Source organism: Gadus macrocephalus, chromosome 2, assembly GCF_031168955.1.
Source record: "Gadus macrocephalus chromosome 2, ASM3116895v1".
NCBI lineage: Eukaryota > Metazoa > Chordata > Actinopteri > Gadiformes > Gadidae > Gadus > Gadus macrocephalus.
In genome coordinates, this window is record NC_082383.1 from 20,707,411 (window position 1) to 20,722,410 (window position 15,000).

At 47.2% G+C, this 15,000-nt stretch overlaps 1 protein-coding gene across 2 annotated transcripts in view; it reads left to right on the top strand.

Annotated features, from left to right (window-relative positions):
- Positions 1-3,155: 3,155 nt before the first annotated feature.
- LOC132452703 (paralemmin-1-like) overlaps positions 3,156-15,000 on the top strand; it is a 21,263-nt gene continuing 9,418 nt past the window's right edge. Inside the window, exons 1-4 of one of the 2 annotated variants that reach the window (XM_060045444.1) lie at positions 3,156-3,360; positions 11,228-11,375; positions 12,424-12,472; positions 14,834-14,914. In XM_060045444.1, the coding sequence (XP_059901427.1) occupies positions 12,431-12,472; positions 14,834-14,914 (123 nt within the window). In that variant the 5' untranslated portion in view covers positions 3,156-3,360; positions 11,228-11,375; positions 12,424-12,430. Of the gene's footprint in view, positions 3,361-11,227; positions 11,376-12,423; positions 12,473-13,821; positions 14,169-14,833; positions 14,915-15,000 lie in introns of those variants that run through there. The other variant, XM_060045453.1, reaches the window with a different exon arrangement.

A 15,000-nucleotide genomic window follows, 5' to 3' on the forward strand; every position in this document is an offset into this window, starting at 1 on the left:
CCCCCTGGGACCGTCAGGGCTGTGGATGAGATATGGCAGCAGCGTGGTGAATATGAGGAATATGTGCCTTATCAGCCCATTACTGTTTATGGGACATTGGCTCCGTGTCCCCTGGGTCTACTCTGCTCCATGAATTCCACGTCTCTCCCTCTCCATCCCCCTTCAGCGCGCTCTCTCTCTCTCTCTCTCTCTCTCTCTCTCCCCCTCTCCCTCTCTATCTCTCTCTCTCGCCCCCATCTCCAATTCCCTCTTTATTATTCTCTTTCCACCCCCCCTCCCTCAATCCATCATTCCCAAATCCTTCCACCACTCTCCTCCTCATCCCCCTCCGCCTCCCTCCATCCCCATCCCCCCTTATCTCAATCCCCCTCTTTTTCTCCCCCCCCCCCCCCCATCTCCCTCCCTCTCCTTCCATACATCCATCCCCCTCTCTCTCTCTCTCTCTCTCTCTCTCTCGCTCGACCGTACCGCATGAACAAACAGCCGACCTGATCAGCGGATGGAGAAGGAATACTGAAGGAACGACGGATCAATGGAGCCCGGAATCTGGGAGGGAACGCCGTATGGATCTGAGACGGACGGACAGGGAGAGACGGGGAACGTATAGGGAAGGAGGACGGGGGAGAGACGCCGCACACGGGACGTATCCGGGGGGGGGGGGGGGAGGTCGTGGGGGCTCTCTGGAGCTGTGCAGTATGCAAGCGAACACGACCACGCATCCGAGCAGAAAGCATACATCAGCGCATATAGCTATGGAGGGACGGGGCGACGAAACACTGGGCGCACACTGCAAGCGCTGCAGTTTCACATGCATGCACATTATGCATCCATACATACCGGAAGGCCTGGGAGTGAGCACAGAGGCGCCGTTAACGCATGGCCACACCCCGTCGTTACTCCCTGTTAAATTCAAGACACAGCAGGCCATCAAATACATTATTTAAAGGATCAATGTTTATGTGCGTTTACCCCCCTTGAAGGGCATGTGCACGTGGCCGGGCTGATGAGCGTGCACATCACATTGAGTCGTGGTCTCTGAACTGCACAGCATGCTAGTCGGTAGCATTACTACACACTCCCATGCACACGTTGTTACATACATGAAGGGGTCCTTCATGTGGGAATGTACATAGAGGTACTCATATTCTGTAAATGACGTACACACACACACACACACACACACACACACACACACACACACACACACACACACACACACACACACACACACACACACACACACACACACACACACACACACACACACACACACACACACACACCTCATCAGTGTGCCTGGTGCCGCAGCTGTGGTCTTCTGGGGTCGGTCGTTAATCAGGAGAACAAAGAACTGCATTCCCCTACTGCAAATATACTACGGTGAAAATACTACATTACCACATTCCACTACTACAAATACTACACGAAGAAATTCCACTACTACAAATACTACCATGAAAATACTACATTAATACATACACCTACTACAAATACTATCATGAAAATACGACAATACTACATTCCACTTCTACACATACTATCATGAAATACTACATGGAGAATTTCCACTGCTACAAATACTACCATGAAAATACTACATTAATACATTCACCTACTACAAATACCTCGAAAATACATTGCTACATTCCACTGCTACAAACACTACAAGAATACTAATATGTTCCACTGCCACAAAAACGACCTCCTATGGGAACATTACATAAATACTATCTTCCATTAAATACTACGCTACAATATCAGCAGTGACCATCAGTATGAATGCTATATGCTATACTTCCATTCAAGTCTCCATTACTATACGACATTAAATCCTACATAAGAGCTAGTACGTTATTAAAGTCCATTCAAACATCTAAATCACCATGACCCCTTAATTTTTTACTAAAGAACTACTGTTTCTCTATTTTGACTGATGTTCAGTCTGGGATGAATAAAATATGACATGGTAGTATCTTATGTTACTGATGATAGAGAATTGTTGAAGACCTGAACGCGACACTGGATTCATGTTCTGAACAAGCTTGGCTCAGATGATCATAATCCAAACTGGTGGAATCTGAACGATGATAGCTTGTATTTGAACGATCAACCCTATGTTGGAGAATATTAAGTACAACAAGGGATAGCCTCAAGTGAGTGTAGACAACAATGGGTTTCAGAGCACAACAAACGACCCATCATAATTGTCACAGCAGTGTGTTGTGTGTTTAATATAACAAGAAATACCTGGTGCCCCTTTAGGATGCCCTCTCTGTGCTTCTGTTAATATTAGCACTTCTGACAAGCATCCAAAATACCAGCGTGTGGATCTGGTTCAAAGGTCAAGGGGGCGGGGCCTACAGCAGGTGCCTCTTCCACGGGGGGAGTGATTGGAAAACAAATTCCGTCTCCAATTTGATTTTTATCAGCCGTCGGCATTAACTCTCATCCCCCAGGGCTCGGGTAAACGACGCATGTTATTGCGAGCACACCAGCTGGGTCCCGCGATCAACAATCTGGCCGGGACGACGAGCCGTGAGGGGTGGGGAGCTCATTTGAAATGGATGACACTGCAATGAGATGTTAGTGACAGGTAGTGAACCTGCAAGGAAATTAATTCCGTTTGTGTCAGATCCGTCGCGCGACAAAGCACTCATTAATGGATCCCTCCCTCGGACAGGACACGTTGTCTGACTGCAGCTGGAGGAGATCTCACACAAGGGCATTGTGTCGCTGGACCAAACAGTGGACCGATCCATCAGGATATGTCATGACTTTAGCTCAGAAATGTGGTTATCTTTACTAATTTATAATGTTAATAATTCGATCAGATTCTGAAATCTCAGGCACTGACCCACACCACACCATGCACACTGCAGGTCTGCAGTCTTTATGTAGGCTATATTATTTTAACAACACCAGGAATTTCATTTTAGATCACTAGGTCTACTTTCAGGGGGACTGGTAAACTTTTAAGTCAACCAATCTCTGGTGTGTCCGCTTATCGAGGCTATAACCCGGGGGAATTAATTAATTTCTAAATGAATCAGCAAGTTAATGATCTGACGTATTTTTTGCACAACGATGCATTATTTGTGTTTGTTTTTGAAGGATTTACGCCAATTCTTACCACAGAGTGCTTGCACTTGCATTGCCTGTCTGCCATGGTGTCTCGTTGTGTCTCGGTCACTCCCACTACACGCTCCGCCGAGGAGAGCTGAGCTGAGCTTCTTACAACCTGAGCCCCGAGTCGAGTCAAGAAACAGAATTGCATGTATCCAGATTGTAGAGAAAGCATCTTTAAAAGATTCACAAAACGTAAAGTTTAGGTGGACTTTCGGTTATCGTTGTAGGATAAAGGTAAGCGTCTATATTTTATTACCACTAATGCAGTTTTTGTATCAGGTTTATAACTGCGATATACGTCTGAAAACATTTCAATTCACATTTTCGCAAGGACTCGCCACAACATGAACCCTACTTCATAGTAACTTTTTCTAAATTCTCATCATAGCTGATGACGCAACAGCTCCGTCATCATCCGCACACTAAAACTGACTAGGAATGATAGATATATATTTTTTAATATTAGTTCATATTAATATACCTGCATTTCATTTGTATGTTGTATGTATGTATGTATGCATCTGTCTATGTTTGTGTACTATGGCTGTCCGTCCTTTTGTCTGTCTGTCCTTCTATCTGTCATTATGGGCATCTGTGCATGCTTGTGTATATATGTATACATAGCTATCTACGTGGGTCACATAGTCCTGATGCTTGCTTTAAAACAAGTACACATTTGTATTGAAAGCGGATGCCTCAATACAGTGGGTCTCCATAGTTTTCAAACACATCCTTGTCTGTTTCGTCTCTGCCAACAAGGGCTCTTTGTCAGCAGCAGTATCAGGGTTTATCAGCCCTAGACAGCCCTTGATTTCAATATGTGCGGATGTACTTCTAGACCTGGTGTGTGTGTGTGTGTGTGTGTGTGTGTGTGTGTGTGTGACGTGTGTGTGTGTGTGTGTGTGTCCTCCTCCACCTCCTACTCAACATCATTAGTATGATCATCTTCAAAGGTATAGTTCCTATAGCTCTCTACATCATGTGAAATTTGCAGAATATTTCCATGAATGTTTAAAAATATTTTAGATCTGTAGTTGTGCCATAGTATCTATGTGCCATAGAAGGTTTATCCCATGGCAAAAATGACGGTGCTGTACATGTAAACGTACAATGTGACAAGAAGAATTGAATGAGGAACTTGCAGTTCTACGAATGTGCATGTAAACGTATCGTCTGTGTGTGATTCAGTGGTGGTGACCGATGTGGTGCTGCAAACTTCCTAAAAAGCGAAACTTAATCAACAGAAATATAGTTTGACACATCTCGGACCAGTGGTCCCCATCTGACCAGAGGGACTAGAGAGGAGAACGGAGGATGTTTTTGGCAGCAGACGTTGTTTCAGTCAACAGTTGTGGTTTCACAGAAGTGATTCACCGGATAAGTGGTTTAGAACTGTTTGCAACCCTCTTTTCTCAGACATCCTTTTGAGACTTTATCTGTGTGCACGTAAAATAATTTGCCTGCAGAAGGAAATGCTAGTGTACATATATATATATATATATTTGTGTGTGTGTGTGTGCGCGTGTGTGTTAGTGTGTATGAATGAATGCACAATAAAGCGCAAGCCTTGGAATCTCCCAGCATGCCAAGCACATGACAACGTTATTACCGGATCCAAAATGGCACCGGGGTAGGAAGAAACTAATTTAGAACAAAGATGAAGAGGAAGAGGAGGAGAGAGAGGAGGAGGACGAGAAAATAGGAGAAGGCCCAGGAGGGGAGGAGCAGGGGGTGGTGAGAATGAGGAGGTTGATTAGGAGGTAGCGGAGGAGAAGGCAGTGAAAATGAAGGGGTTTAAGGAACACTTTTTAAGCACTCCTTCCTGCCCGGATCTGAGACGGGCCCCCTGTGGAGCAGAGCCCCGTAACACACGCACGGTTCAAAGGTGTGTGTGTGAGGCGGTAAGGGTCTCCTACCGTGCTGCTATGGGCCCCCCCCGACCAGAGGGAGAACCAGAGGGGATGGATTCACAGTGGGTAGTCTACAGGAGCTAGCGTGTGGTTCTTTCTGAACGGGTTACGAGCGTTGGGAGGCTGTTCGAGGAAATAACCCGCGGGCTCGTCTGCTCAGGCTCCAGATCCGGCCCCAGCTGGCTTAGAACCGGTTCGGAGGGGTTTATCCACCCTATCTCCCCATCCTCATTTCCTGCCTCATTTTCTCAATCTTTCTAAATGTAGAGGGACAGCCGGCCCGCGACGACGGGCAACGACAACAATAATTAGCGTGTGTTTGTGTCGCCAGATGGCCGTCTTGACCGCCACCTCTGAACATTGTTCAGCGCGTCCCTGGTGGAGGAAGTGTCGTGTGTGCGTGAAGCTGCAGCTTCCTGAGACAGATCTGCTCCGACCGGGATCCCTCATTATCACGTTTTGACGTGTCGCTCTTCCTGGCAAACAGCTTCTCACACTCCATTATGTTCCAGAGCTTTCTCCCCGCGTTGCACATCGTTTGGGAGTGTCGCACGTTTCAGGCTTCAAGGCTGTCGTTGTGGGGGAGAAGCTTGCTTTGTGTGTTTGTGTTTTGTGTGTGTGTGTGTGTGTGTTTGCATTTTCTCAGAGCAAGGCAGAGAATACTTATAATTATTGATTTTTTGGAAGAATTGTGCTTCCCTGCTGTTTTATTAGCAATTCAAGTCTTTGTTTGTGTGTGTGTTTGTGTTTGTGTGTGTGTGTGTGTGTGTGTGTGTGTGTGTGTGTGTGTGTGTGTGTGTGTGTGTGTGTGTGTGTGTGTGTGTGGGGGAGAAGACGGCCATGTTGTGAGGCGTCTCTTTCAGCGTCTGCCCTCCCCATGTAGTCCTATTGAGATGAGCATCGCAGCCCAACCTACCGTTGATGCTAGCCAAGGCGTATCGCTCCGATGTTAAACCTTGGTGCTGTGCTCAAAGTTCAACATCTTAATTCTTAAAGGTCCCATGACATGCTATTTTATGTATTCTTTAATATAGGTATTAGTGGGCAACTAACACAGTATTCAAAGACGTTCCCGAAATTCAGCCGTGGTGCAGAGTTACAGCCACTCCGAGCCAGTCGCACATTGAGCTTCCCCCAAATGCGCTGTTTTGGTGTCTGTAGCTATAATGCAAATGAGGAGGAGCGAGGCGGGTCAAGGAGGAGGGTGGGGGTGTGGCCCTGAGCAGCTTGCAGCCACGGTACCATGCGCTCTGTTTACAGTGGATGTATCGCAATGGCGAGGCGCACACAGCATTTAGCCGTGTTCTGTAAATATTCTAGAACACACAGGAGTCCTGGAGCTCTATATCTAAATATTATCATATAGCCTACATAGATATCTATATCATATAATATATATTATAACGGCCAAAAGCTGTGTGAGCCGATATTATGAATCTCAAACGACCGCGTTGGGTTCTCCGACGTTCCTGGTTCAACGTCCTCATCAATGTGACACACACACACACACACACACACACACACACACATGTGGCGCTCGCACGGTCGAGTCTCATTGGCGGGCCAACGTCTCTGGGCGGGCCAGGCAGAGTAAGGGGAGGAGCTGAGATTCCTGATGACGTCATGAATACAGACATTCCAAATCAGCGCACTTGAGCCTCCGTTTTTTCAAAGGCGAGCAGAACACCTAGTGCTCGTTTTACACCAAACGCAAGTTTTAGCCATTGGGGGACCATAGGCAGGCTAGGGGAACTCATATTTATGTTAGAAAACCTCAAAGTGAGATTTTCATGTCATGGGACCTTTAAGCGGACCTCTCTGCGCCATCCGATTGAATTGACTGCTTTGTTTGACGTACTAAAAGAGCCTTCTTAATTTCATAACTCGGATCCATGTTTTATGAGGTAGCGCTGAACTGCAGTCTGTTTGCTAGTTACCGCCAACCAGGCGTCATGTGCTGAGACAATGTGGTCCTCTGTGTGCTCCCATACCAGGCCTTGATTCTCATTGGTGATCTCATGCTTCCACTGCTCACACTATGGTCATATGACCCTCAGTATATTCACCATCAGTACTCATCTCGTTCAAAAAAATACCTAATCAATGACCAGATGATCTTATCAATGACTTCATCCATGACCTCACCACTGTGCATCGTTGACAAATTAAATCATCTTCCGTCGAATGTGGAATGTGTCCACCCCTCCTTTGAGAGGACAAACTATTGTCTTACTTGACCGTGTTATTGCAACTGGAAGGACATTTCCGATGCGTGATGCCCATGATAAGTTTGAATTTGTTAACTTAAGGTACGAGATCAACGGTACGAGTTTTGGCATTCATTTTGAAATTGTTGCATCGTACTTTCTTCTATAGGTTAGAGATGCTAAGAGATGCAGCAGGTAAACTTTTGGTGTTAGTGCAAGGATAGCAAAAATATAACCACTCAAGGGGTCCGTCTCGTTTCGAGCCAAGCTAATTGCTTCTCTATTACTGTACAGCATACAAACTCTCTCCTGTGCACTGTTAAAAATAGATGATGATGAAGCAGATGCACCATCTCTAAAGTAGCTCTGGCATCAGTGGAGGCCATTACATGGCCTCAGTACCCTGATTCACAGTAACTTCTGACCCGTGCAACACCTCATTCAACAGCTCAAGGCACAGTCGTTATGGATGCACCGCTCTGTCCGGACGGTCTCGGACTGGTCGTGACCTTCAGCAGGGTCATTCACGTCCCGATGGGGAATATGATCCACCCTCTCCTGCTTCGCTCATTCTCACTCCCTCATCCGCGCCTCCTGCTCCCCTCATCCATCTCTCATCTTCCTCATCTCCTCTTTCCCTCCTCCTCCACTCCTTCTCCCCTCCTCCCTTTACCCTCCTCCTCCTCAACTCCTTTCTCATCCTACTTCTCCCTCCATGCCCTCCTCCTCCCTTTCCCTCCTCTGTCTACCCCTCTCCTTCTCCCTTCCTTCCCTTTCCTTCCCCTCTCCTAGCCTCTTCCCAATCTCCCTCCCTCATCTCTCAGTCCTTGTCCCGTCCTCCTCTCCTTCCTCCTCGTTCCCTCTTTCTTCTCTCCACCTACCCTATTTCCTCCCAGTGGGTCTCCTCTTCCCCACCTCCCCTTCTCCGTCTCCCTTCTCCCCAGAACAGCAGAGTGATAGAAAGGGCAGAGAGGGAGGCTGTGTGATCAACTAGGGTGTGACATGAATACGAGAGAGGAGAGAAGAAGAGAGAGTTTTCCTTGGAACTGACTCAGGAAGCCGAAGGCTGTGAAATTAGTGTTCAGCAAGGGTTGAGAAACAGCTGAATGAAGGTCTAACTTAAAGCACATGTAGCTTTTTGAAAACAACTTGTTACGCCTACACACAATGTGGAGTCTATTGGACTCAACCAAATGCAAGACATGAATCATCTAATATGAATATCTGATACAAGATTGTTGTGTTTTTTTATGTGTATCTGGTGCTGGGTGTATGATAGCTCTTAGCCAATCAGATATGTGTGTGTGTGTGTGTGTGAATGAGAGACAACATGTGTGTGAATGTAGTACATACTGAGATGTCCATCTCTTTAAAATCACAGTCAGTTGTCAGTTAGAGGAGATGAGGATCAGTTACCTGATGAGGATGAAGGGGGAGAGAGAGAGAGAGAGAGAGAGAGAGAGAGAGAGAGAGAGAGAGAGAGAGAGAGAGAGAGAGAGAGAGAGAGAGAGAGAGAGAGAGAGAGAGAGAGAGAGAGAGAGAGAGAGAGAGAGGGGACAGCGAGGGCCTGCAGCATGTTGAGAGTCAGCTGTGGTATATCAACATGCTCTCAGGCAGCCAATGTTAAAAACATACAAACATGACAACCACACTGTACAAACGGAAGCACACACACACACACACACACACACACACACACACACACACACACACACACACACACACACACACACAGACACACACACACACACAGGCCAGGCATCTGACTGACATTCTTGTCATGTTGTGACACACTACACCCCAGGACAAGCGAGAGAACACATGGACACTTCTATATCCGGAAGCACGTCATGTGATCTGGGTCACGTGACCTTGATGACTCCTCTTCAGTCCAGCACTGCAGAGAGATCCTGAGGTGATTGATAGTGAGACAGGTTTGGATCTAAAACGGTGACACTTAGAGAGGTTGGTGACACTAGAGGGTTGATAATCTGGAAGGGAAGACAGGGTCCTCCCGATACAATATTACAACCATGTTTGAGTGCCAATCGATATGTGTTGTAATGTCCTAAATATTGTGAGTTTTTAGGCGATTGTAACTTTTGTGGTTGAACCTACGGGTGTAACGTTCGGGTCTGGGTCTTACGGGTCCATGACCAAAATTGAAAGTGCTAATTTCTGAAAGTGGTTGAAACGAATAGAACATACTTGATGCCAATCAACCATCAGCTAGTAAAACACAGCGCCCTCTACAGGGCGGCACCGTTCAAACGTTTCCGCTGAGCCTGTATTGACGTTTCTGGTACAAGTATTGAATCCAAATACCTTTCCCCCACCCCTGGCCGATAATAGGGGTTGATTTATTCCAAGAGGGTGGAGTGATCATACCAATAAGAGATGAGGTTGATTAGAGTGGGGATTAGAGGTGATTGATGCAAAGATTGGTGATTGATAGTGAGGTGAAGTATTGGTAGTACCAGGTGACTCCTAAGAGACTCACAAAGAGGGGTTGATAAAAACATGGGTTATTCATGCCGAGATCTGTGCCGGATCCTGTGATTGATAATAAGAGCAGTATTGGTAATACTAGGTGATTCCTAAGAGAGGTGTCCCACTGAGAGCGGTTGATAATAAGATCATTGATTGATGCCGCTGATCCTGTGGTTGATAAGGAGAGCCGTATTGATTGATGCTGAAGGAGGGGGATGGAGGTAGAGACGTTGTGGGGACCAGACACCCATTCTGACCTGGCTGGGCTGCAGTCTGGGTGAGCCTCTAATTAACCACAAGAGGTCTTAACAACACAACCCACTGCACACACACGCACGCACATGCACACGCATTCGCCTGTGCATGCGCACACGCACACATGACAACGCAAATGCACACGCACGCACACGCGCACATGAACACACACATGCCACATATGCACTCGCAGACACAGACACACAAACACACTCTCTGCAGCGGCCCCCTCCTTTGCTGCAGCCGGGAACATGCACGGACCAACGTGCACGGACCAACGTGCACGGGCCGGCGTGCACGGGCCGGCGTGCGCACCACCATCAATCTGTGCCTCAATATGTCCCTCTCAGGGAGACCAAGCCCATGCAGGCGGCACACATGACACACACACACACACACACACAACACACACATGACACACGTACACATGACATACACACATACGCACACGGATAGACATAAACACTCGCAAAGGCAAACAAGTACAAACACACTGGCACATGCAACTCTACACTATCTCTCGGCCATGATAAAAATATATTGACGAGGTGAGTGTGTGTGTGTGTGTGTGTGTGTGTGTGTGTGTGTGTGTGTGTGTGTGTGTGTGTGTGTGTGTGTGTGTGTGTGTGTGTGTGTGTGTGTGTGTGTGTGTGTGTGTGTGTGTGCGTGCGTGCGTGCGTGCGCAGACCCGGCCACAAAACACATTGAGCAATGTTCCTCCTGCAAGACCATCAGCTGATAGAAGCCTGGCAGGCATGATAACTCACTCACACTCTCTCTCTCTCTCTCTCTCTCTCTCTCTCTCTCTCTCTCTCTCTCTCTCTCTCTCTCTCTCTCTCTCTCCCTACCTTTCTCTCTCTCTCCCTACCTTTCTCTCTCTCTCCCTCTCTCTGTCTCCCTCTGTCTCTGTCTCTCTCTCTCTGTGTCTCTATCTGCCTCTCTCTCTCTCTCTCTCTCTCTCTCTTCTCTCTCTCTCTCTCTCTCTCTCTCTCTCTCTCTCTCTCTCTCTCTCTCTCTCTCTCCCGCTCTGGTGGTAATCCACTCACAGCCTCGGGGTCTGCAGGGGTTTCTGGGCGAGATGGGGAGAGGAGAAAGGGGGAGACGTGGGATCCGGGGGGAGGGGGTCTACATACTTGGGATTCCTGACTTTTAAAAGGATGCAGCCCAGCAACTGCTGTGCGTTGCCGTGGCGACGGAAACATCTGCACCCTGACTTTTACCCTACTTTGTCCCAGCCAGCCCCGGCTCTCGCTGTGTCCTCGCGCTCCACAAAGTAAAAGTACCCGAGTCCTCTGCCGCAGCGTCTCGTCCATCCCCTCCCAGAGGTCGTTAAGAGGGCTTTTACTTTGGAAACCTGGAAGTAACACTTCTCTGGTTAACCAGCCAGGTAAGGGCTTATTACTTGTGTGTGTGTTTGCGTGTGTGCATGTGCATGTGCATGTGCGTGTGCGTGTGTGTGTGTGTGTGTGAGCGTGTGCCTGTGTCTGTTTGTGTGCGCGCCTGTGTGTGTGTGCGTGTGCGTGTGCGGTGTGCGTGAGCGTGCGTGTGTGTGTGTGTGCATGTGCACGTGTGCGGTGTGTGTGTGTGTGTGTGCATGTGCATATGTGTCTAGTTAAAGTGAGACAACAGTGATCATCACTCTCCTATCTCTACTACACACTACTGTCATAATGTACCCTACTACAATCAAATAATACACACATACACAATCAACGCATATGCACATACACGCACATGTGCACTCTCAGACACTTAGATTTACACACAGACACACACTAGCGCTGCTCACTGTGGATTGCCTACATATCTAGAGATGAATGAAAATGTTCGGCTCTGTACATCACATGGGTCTCCTCCAAACCATGAGGGATGGGAGACAGAGAGAGCGAGAGAGGAGGAGAGAGAAGAAGAGAGCATCATTACTAGACAGCATAACTTGAGGATTGAGAGACTTGTAAAGATAGAAAGGTGAACAAGCAATGCATCACAAGCAGCAAGAGGGAAGGAGAGAGAGAGAGAGAGAGAGAGAGAGAGAGAGAGAGAGAGAGAGAGAGAGAGAGAGAGAGAGAGAGAGAGAGAGAGAGAGAGAGAGAGAGAGAGAGAGAGAGAGAGAGAGAGAGAGAGAGAGCGAACAAGGGGAGCGAGAGTGGAGTTAAAGGTAGAGAGAGGGAGAGCGTGTGATGAAAGTAGAGCTGTAATGATACACAACAAAACACCCACGCAAAACAATTTACAGAAATTGTAGGAGACGTCCCCTCTTACAGTGCTACTGTACTGGATGCCATCAGGAGAGAGTGAATTTGTTATGATGTTCGGCTATTGATTGAGGAAAATCTGGTTTAAAATGTCTTGGGGAAAGATAGCCACATGTCACTACTACAGTAAAGCTGACATTAACTCAAATCATTTATTTTGTCTCTTACTGCGTGTTTCAGAAACAAGATGGAGGACGTGTCGTACCAGGAGAGACTGCAGGCCATCGCAGTGAGTTCAAACCCTCTCCAACCCAGGGCTGTTATAAAGAGAGAGCTATGCCTCTCCCGTGGGCAGTTTCGGCAGGAATAAGACCGCAGTACCCTGTTTGAGCACCAGGGCACGGTGCTGGTGAACAGAGCAGAATGCTATGGAACCTGGATCTGTGTCTACTTCAGATACGCATCGATTGAAGTTATTGACTGCTGCTCTGCAAATAACGCAGAGCAGCAGAATAACGGCTGGTTCTTCTTAATGCACCATTTTGTGTAGAAACACATTTGAAGTTTTTTTAGAACCATCCATATTACTGAGGCTACACAATAGTGATTGGTTATCTTCTCGCTGTACCATTTGGCTTACAGCTTACTGCACTCTGCCATATTCTTACATACACTCAAATACTGTTATTCTCTTCTACATTCCAGCTGCCACACAGTCTCATAATGTCTCATGCACTCTCACTCTCATCCAGGTGATTGGATTAGCCATCTGTCCATCAATCACGCATTACATAGATCACGTAGTTCCTCATAGCATGGCAAGAAGGATTCTCGCAACGCATTCTCTGCCTTGCAAGGTTTGCTTGCACACAATGAAAATAGGATTCTTGAATCCTGGATCTACACTCTGCTAAATTGTCATAAATTCTCCTTTTACTATGCTATACTCTCCTATAGTCTACTATACTCAAATACACTCAGCAATAGTCTCCTATTCTTTGCTATACACCCATAAACTCTGCCTTATCTCTTATACTCTGCTATAGTCCCATACACTCTTCTTTAGTCTACACTGCCCTATTATCTCCTGTATTCTGTACTCTACACTCTCATAATCTCTTGACATATTGAATCAACTTCAGCTTGACCGAACTTAAAACTTGACCTTACACACAAAACACACACACAGCTTGCAGGCCTGGGATGGCTGGCAACGAGCAACCCTGGGTTGGCTGTCTGGCCAATGAGCATCAAGCTGGCTGATGGGTCTGGAGCCCAACCCGGGGTTAACCTCTGACCTGCAGGTCGAGTCCCCATGGAGGTGACCTTGTTTAGAGTAAGATACGGTGAAGGTCTTACCAGTACCCTGCTCACTGAGTTTTCCATTGTGTGCCAAACATCCATCTCTCTCTCGCTCTTCTCTCTCCTCTCTCGTCTCTCTCACGCTCTCTTAACTCTCTCTCTCTGCTTTAATTTGTATTACCATTGTTCCTTCTTCCCCTCATTCCCCCTTATCTATGACTATCAATCTTCCTCTGGTGTGAGAGGAAGAAAATCTCTCTCTCTCTCTCTCTCTCTCTCTCTCTCTCTCTCTGCTGACCTCATGTATGATGTGCTACTCTCACTGTGCCAGTAGGTGGGAGGAGGAGGGGTGGGAGGGAGAGGGGTGGGACCACCACTCTGGTTAATAGTGGGTGTAGCCCAACTACTCTGAGGTCATCTAATTCCTCATGGTCCACCCCCCTACACACACGTACACACACCAACACACACACACTCACACACACACACACACACACACACACTTACGCACACAGACTCACTCTTCTGAACCAGCACACACTGTACAGTGCCCTGGCCCCTGTTAGCCCGAGGCAGAGCGCTGGTAAACATCCACTACCTGCTAGCCTGCTAGCCCTAAGCCTGATCCTAGTACATGACAGGGAGCTAATGGTTTGTGCTGGCTCCTCGTGACAATGTGAAAGGTAAGTGTTGGGAGAATGGGTGGAAGGTACCTTACTTTTACTATTTAGTCTGTCATGAGCTGTATGTCTGTAAATGACACTGTTCAATGTTATAATGTGTAGTTCTTGTATTGTACGTATGATTTCAAATACTTTAAATGGTCTTTCATAAAGGAGCCTGCTTTCAGACAAATCATTAATGTTGTTGTTCAGTCTATTGGAGCGGGCAGCTCTGTGCGTGAGCTTGTCGTCGGGACAGAACCGGTTAAAACACTGTTCCGTTCCACCACAGGGTGTTATGGAAGCTCGGTTGACCATAAGTCAGGAATAGATACTGCTATATAAGATACGAGCATGGCCAGTGTCTGCATGTTGTCTACCTCTGTCTGTTAACACGTAGTGCTGCATTCAGATCAGGACGCTCTCAGGTTGTCTCTGTACGGGGCAGTGAAGCGTTCTGGGCTGTACTGTGGTAAACCTGCATCAGGAGAGACAGGTATCTCAGTGGATTTGGGGAAATGGTAGTGAAGAGGCAATCAGTCCACTGCCACTTCACTGAATTACTATGTATTTAACTGATGTATTGAGTGACGAGGTAATCGGACAACATCTCTCTCTCTCTCTCTCTCTCTCTCTCTCTCTCTCTCTCTCTCTCTCTCTCTCTCTCTCTCTCTCTCTCTCTCTAGGAGAGGCGTCGCCAGCAGGAAGAGGAGGAAAAGGTGAAGAGAGAGACGGAAGAAGAGAAGTGGAAGTTGGCCCAGAAACAGGTCATCCATCAACATTGAGTTATTTGTGTGTGTGTGTGTGTGTGTGTGTGTGTGTGTGTGTGTGTGTGTGTGTGTGTGTGTGTGTG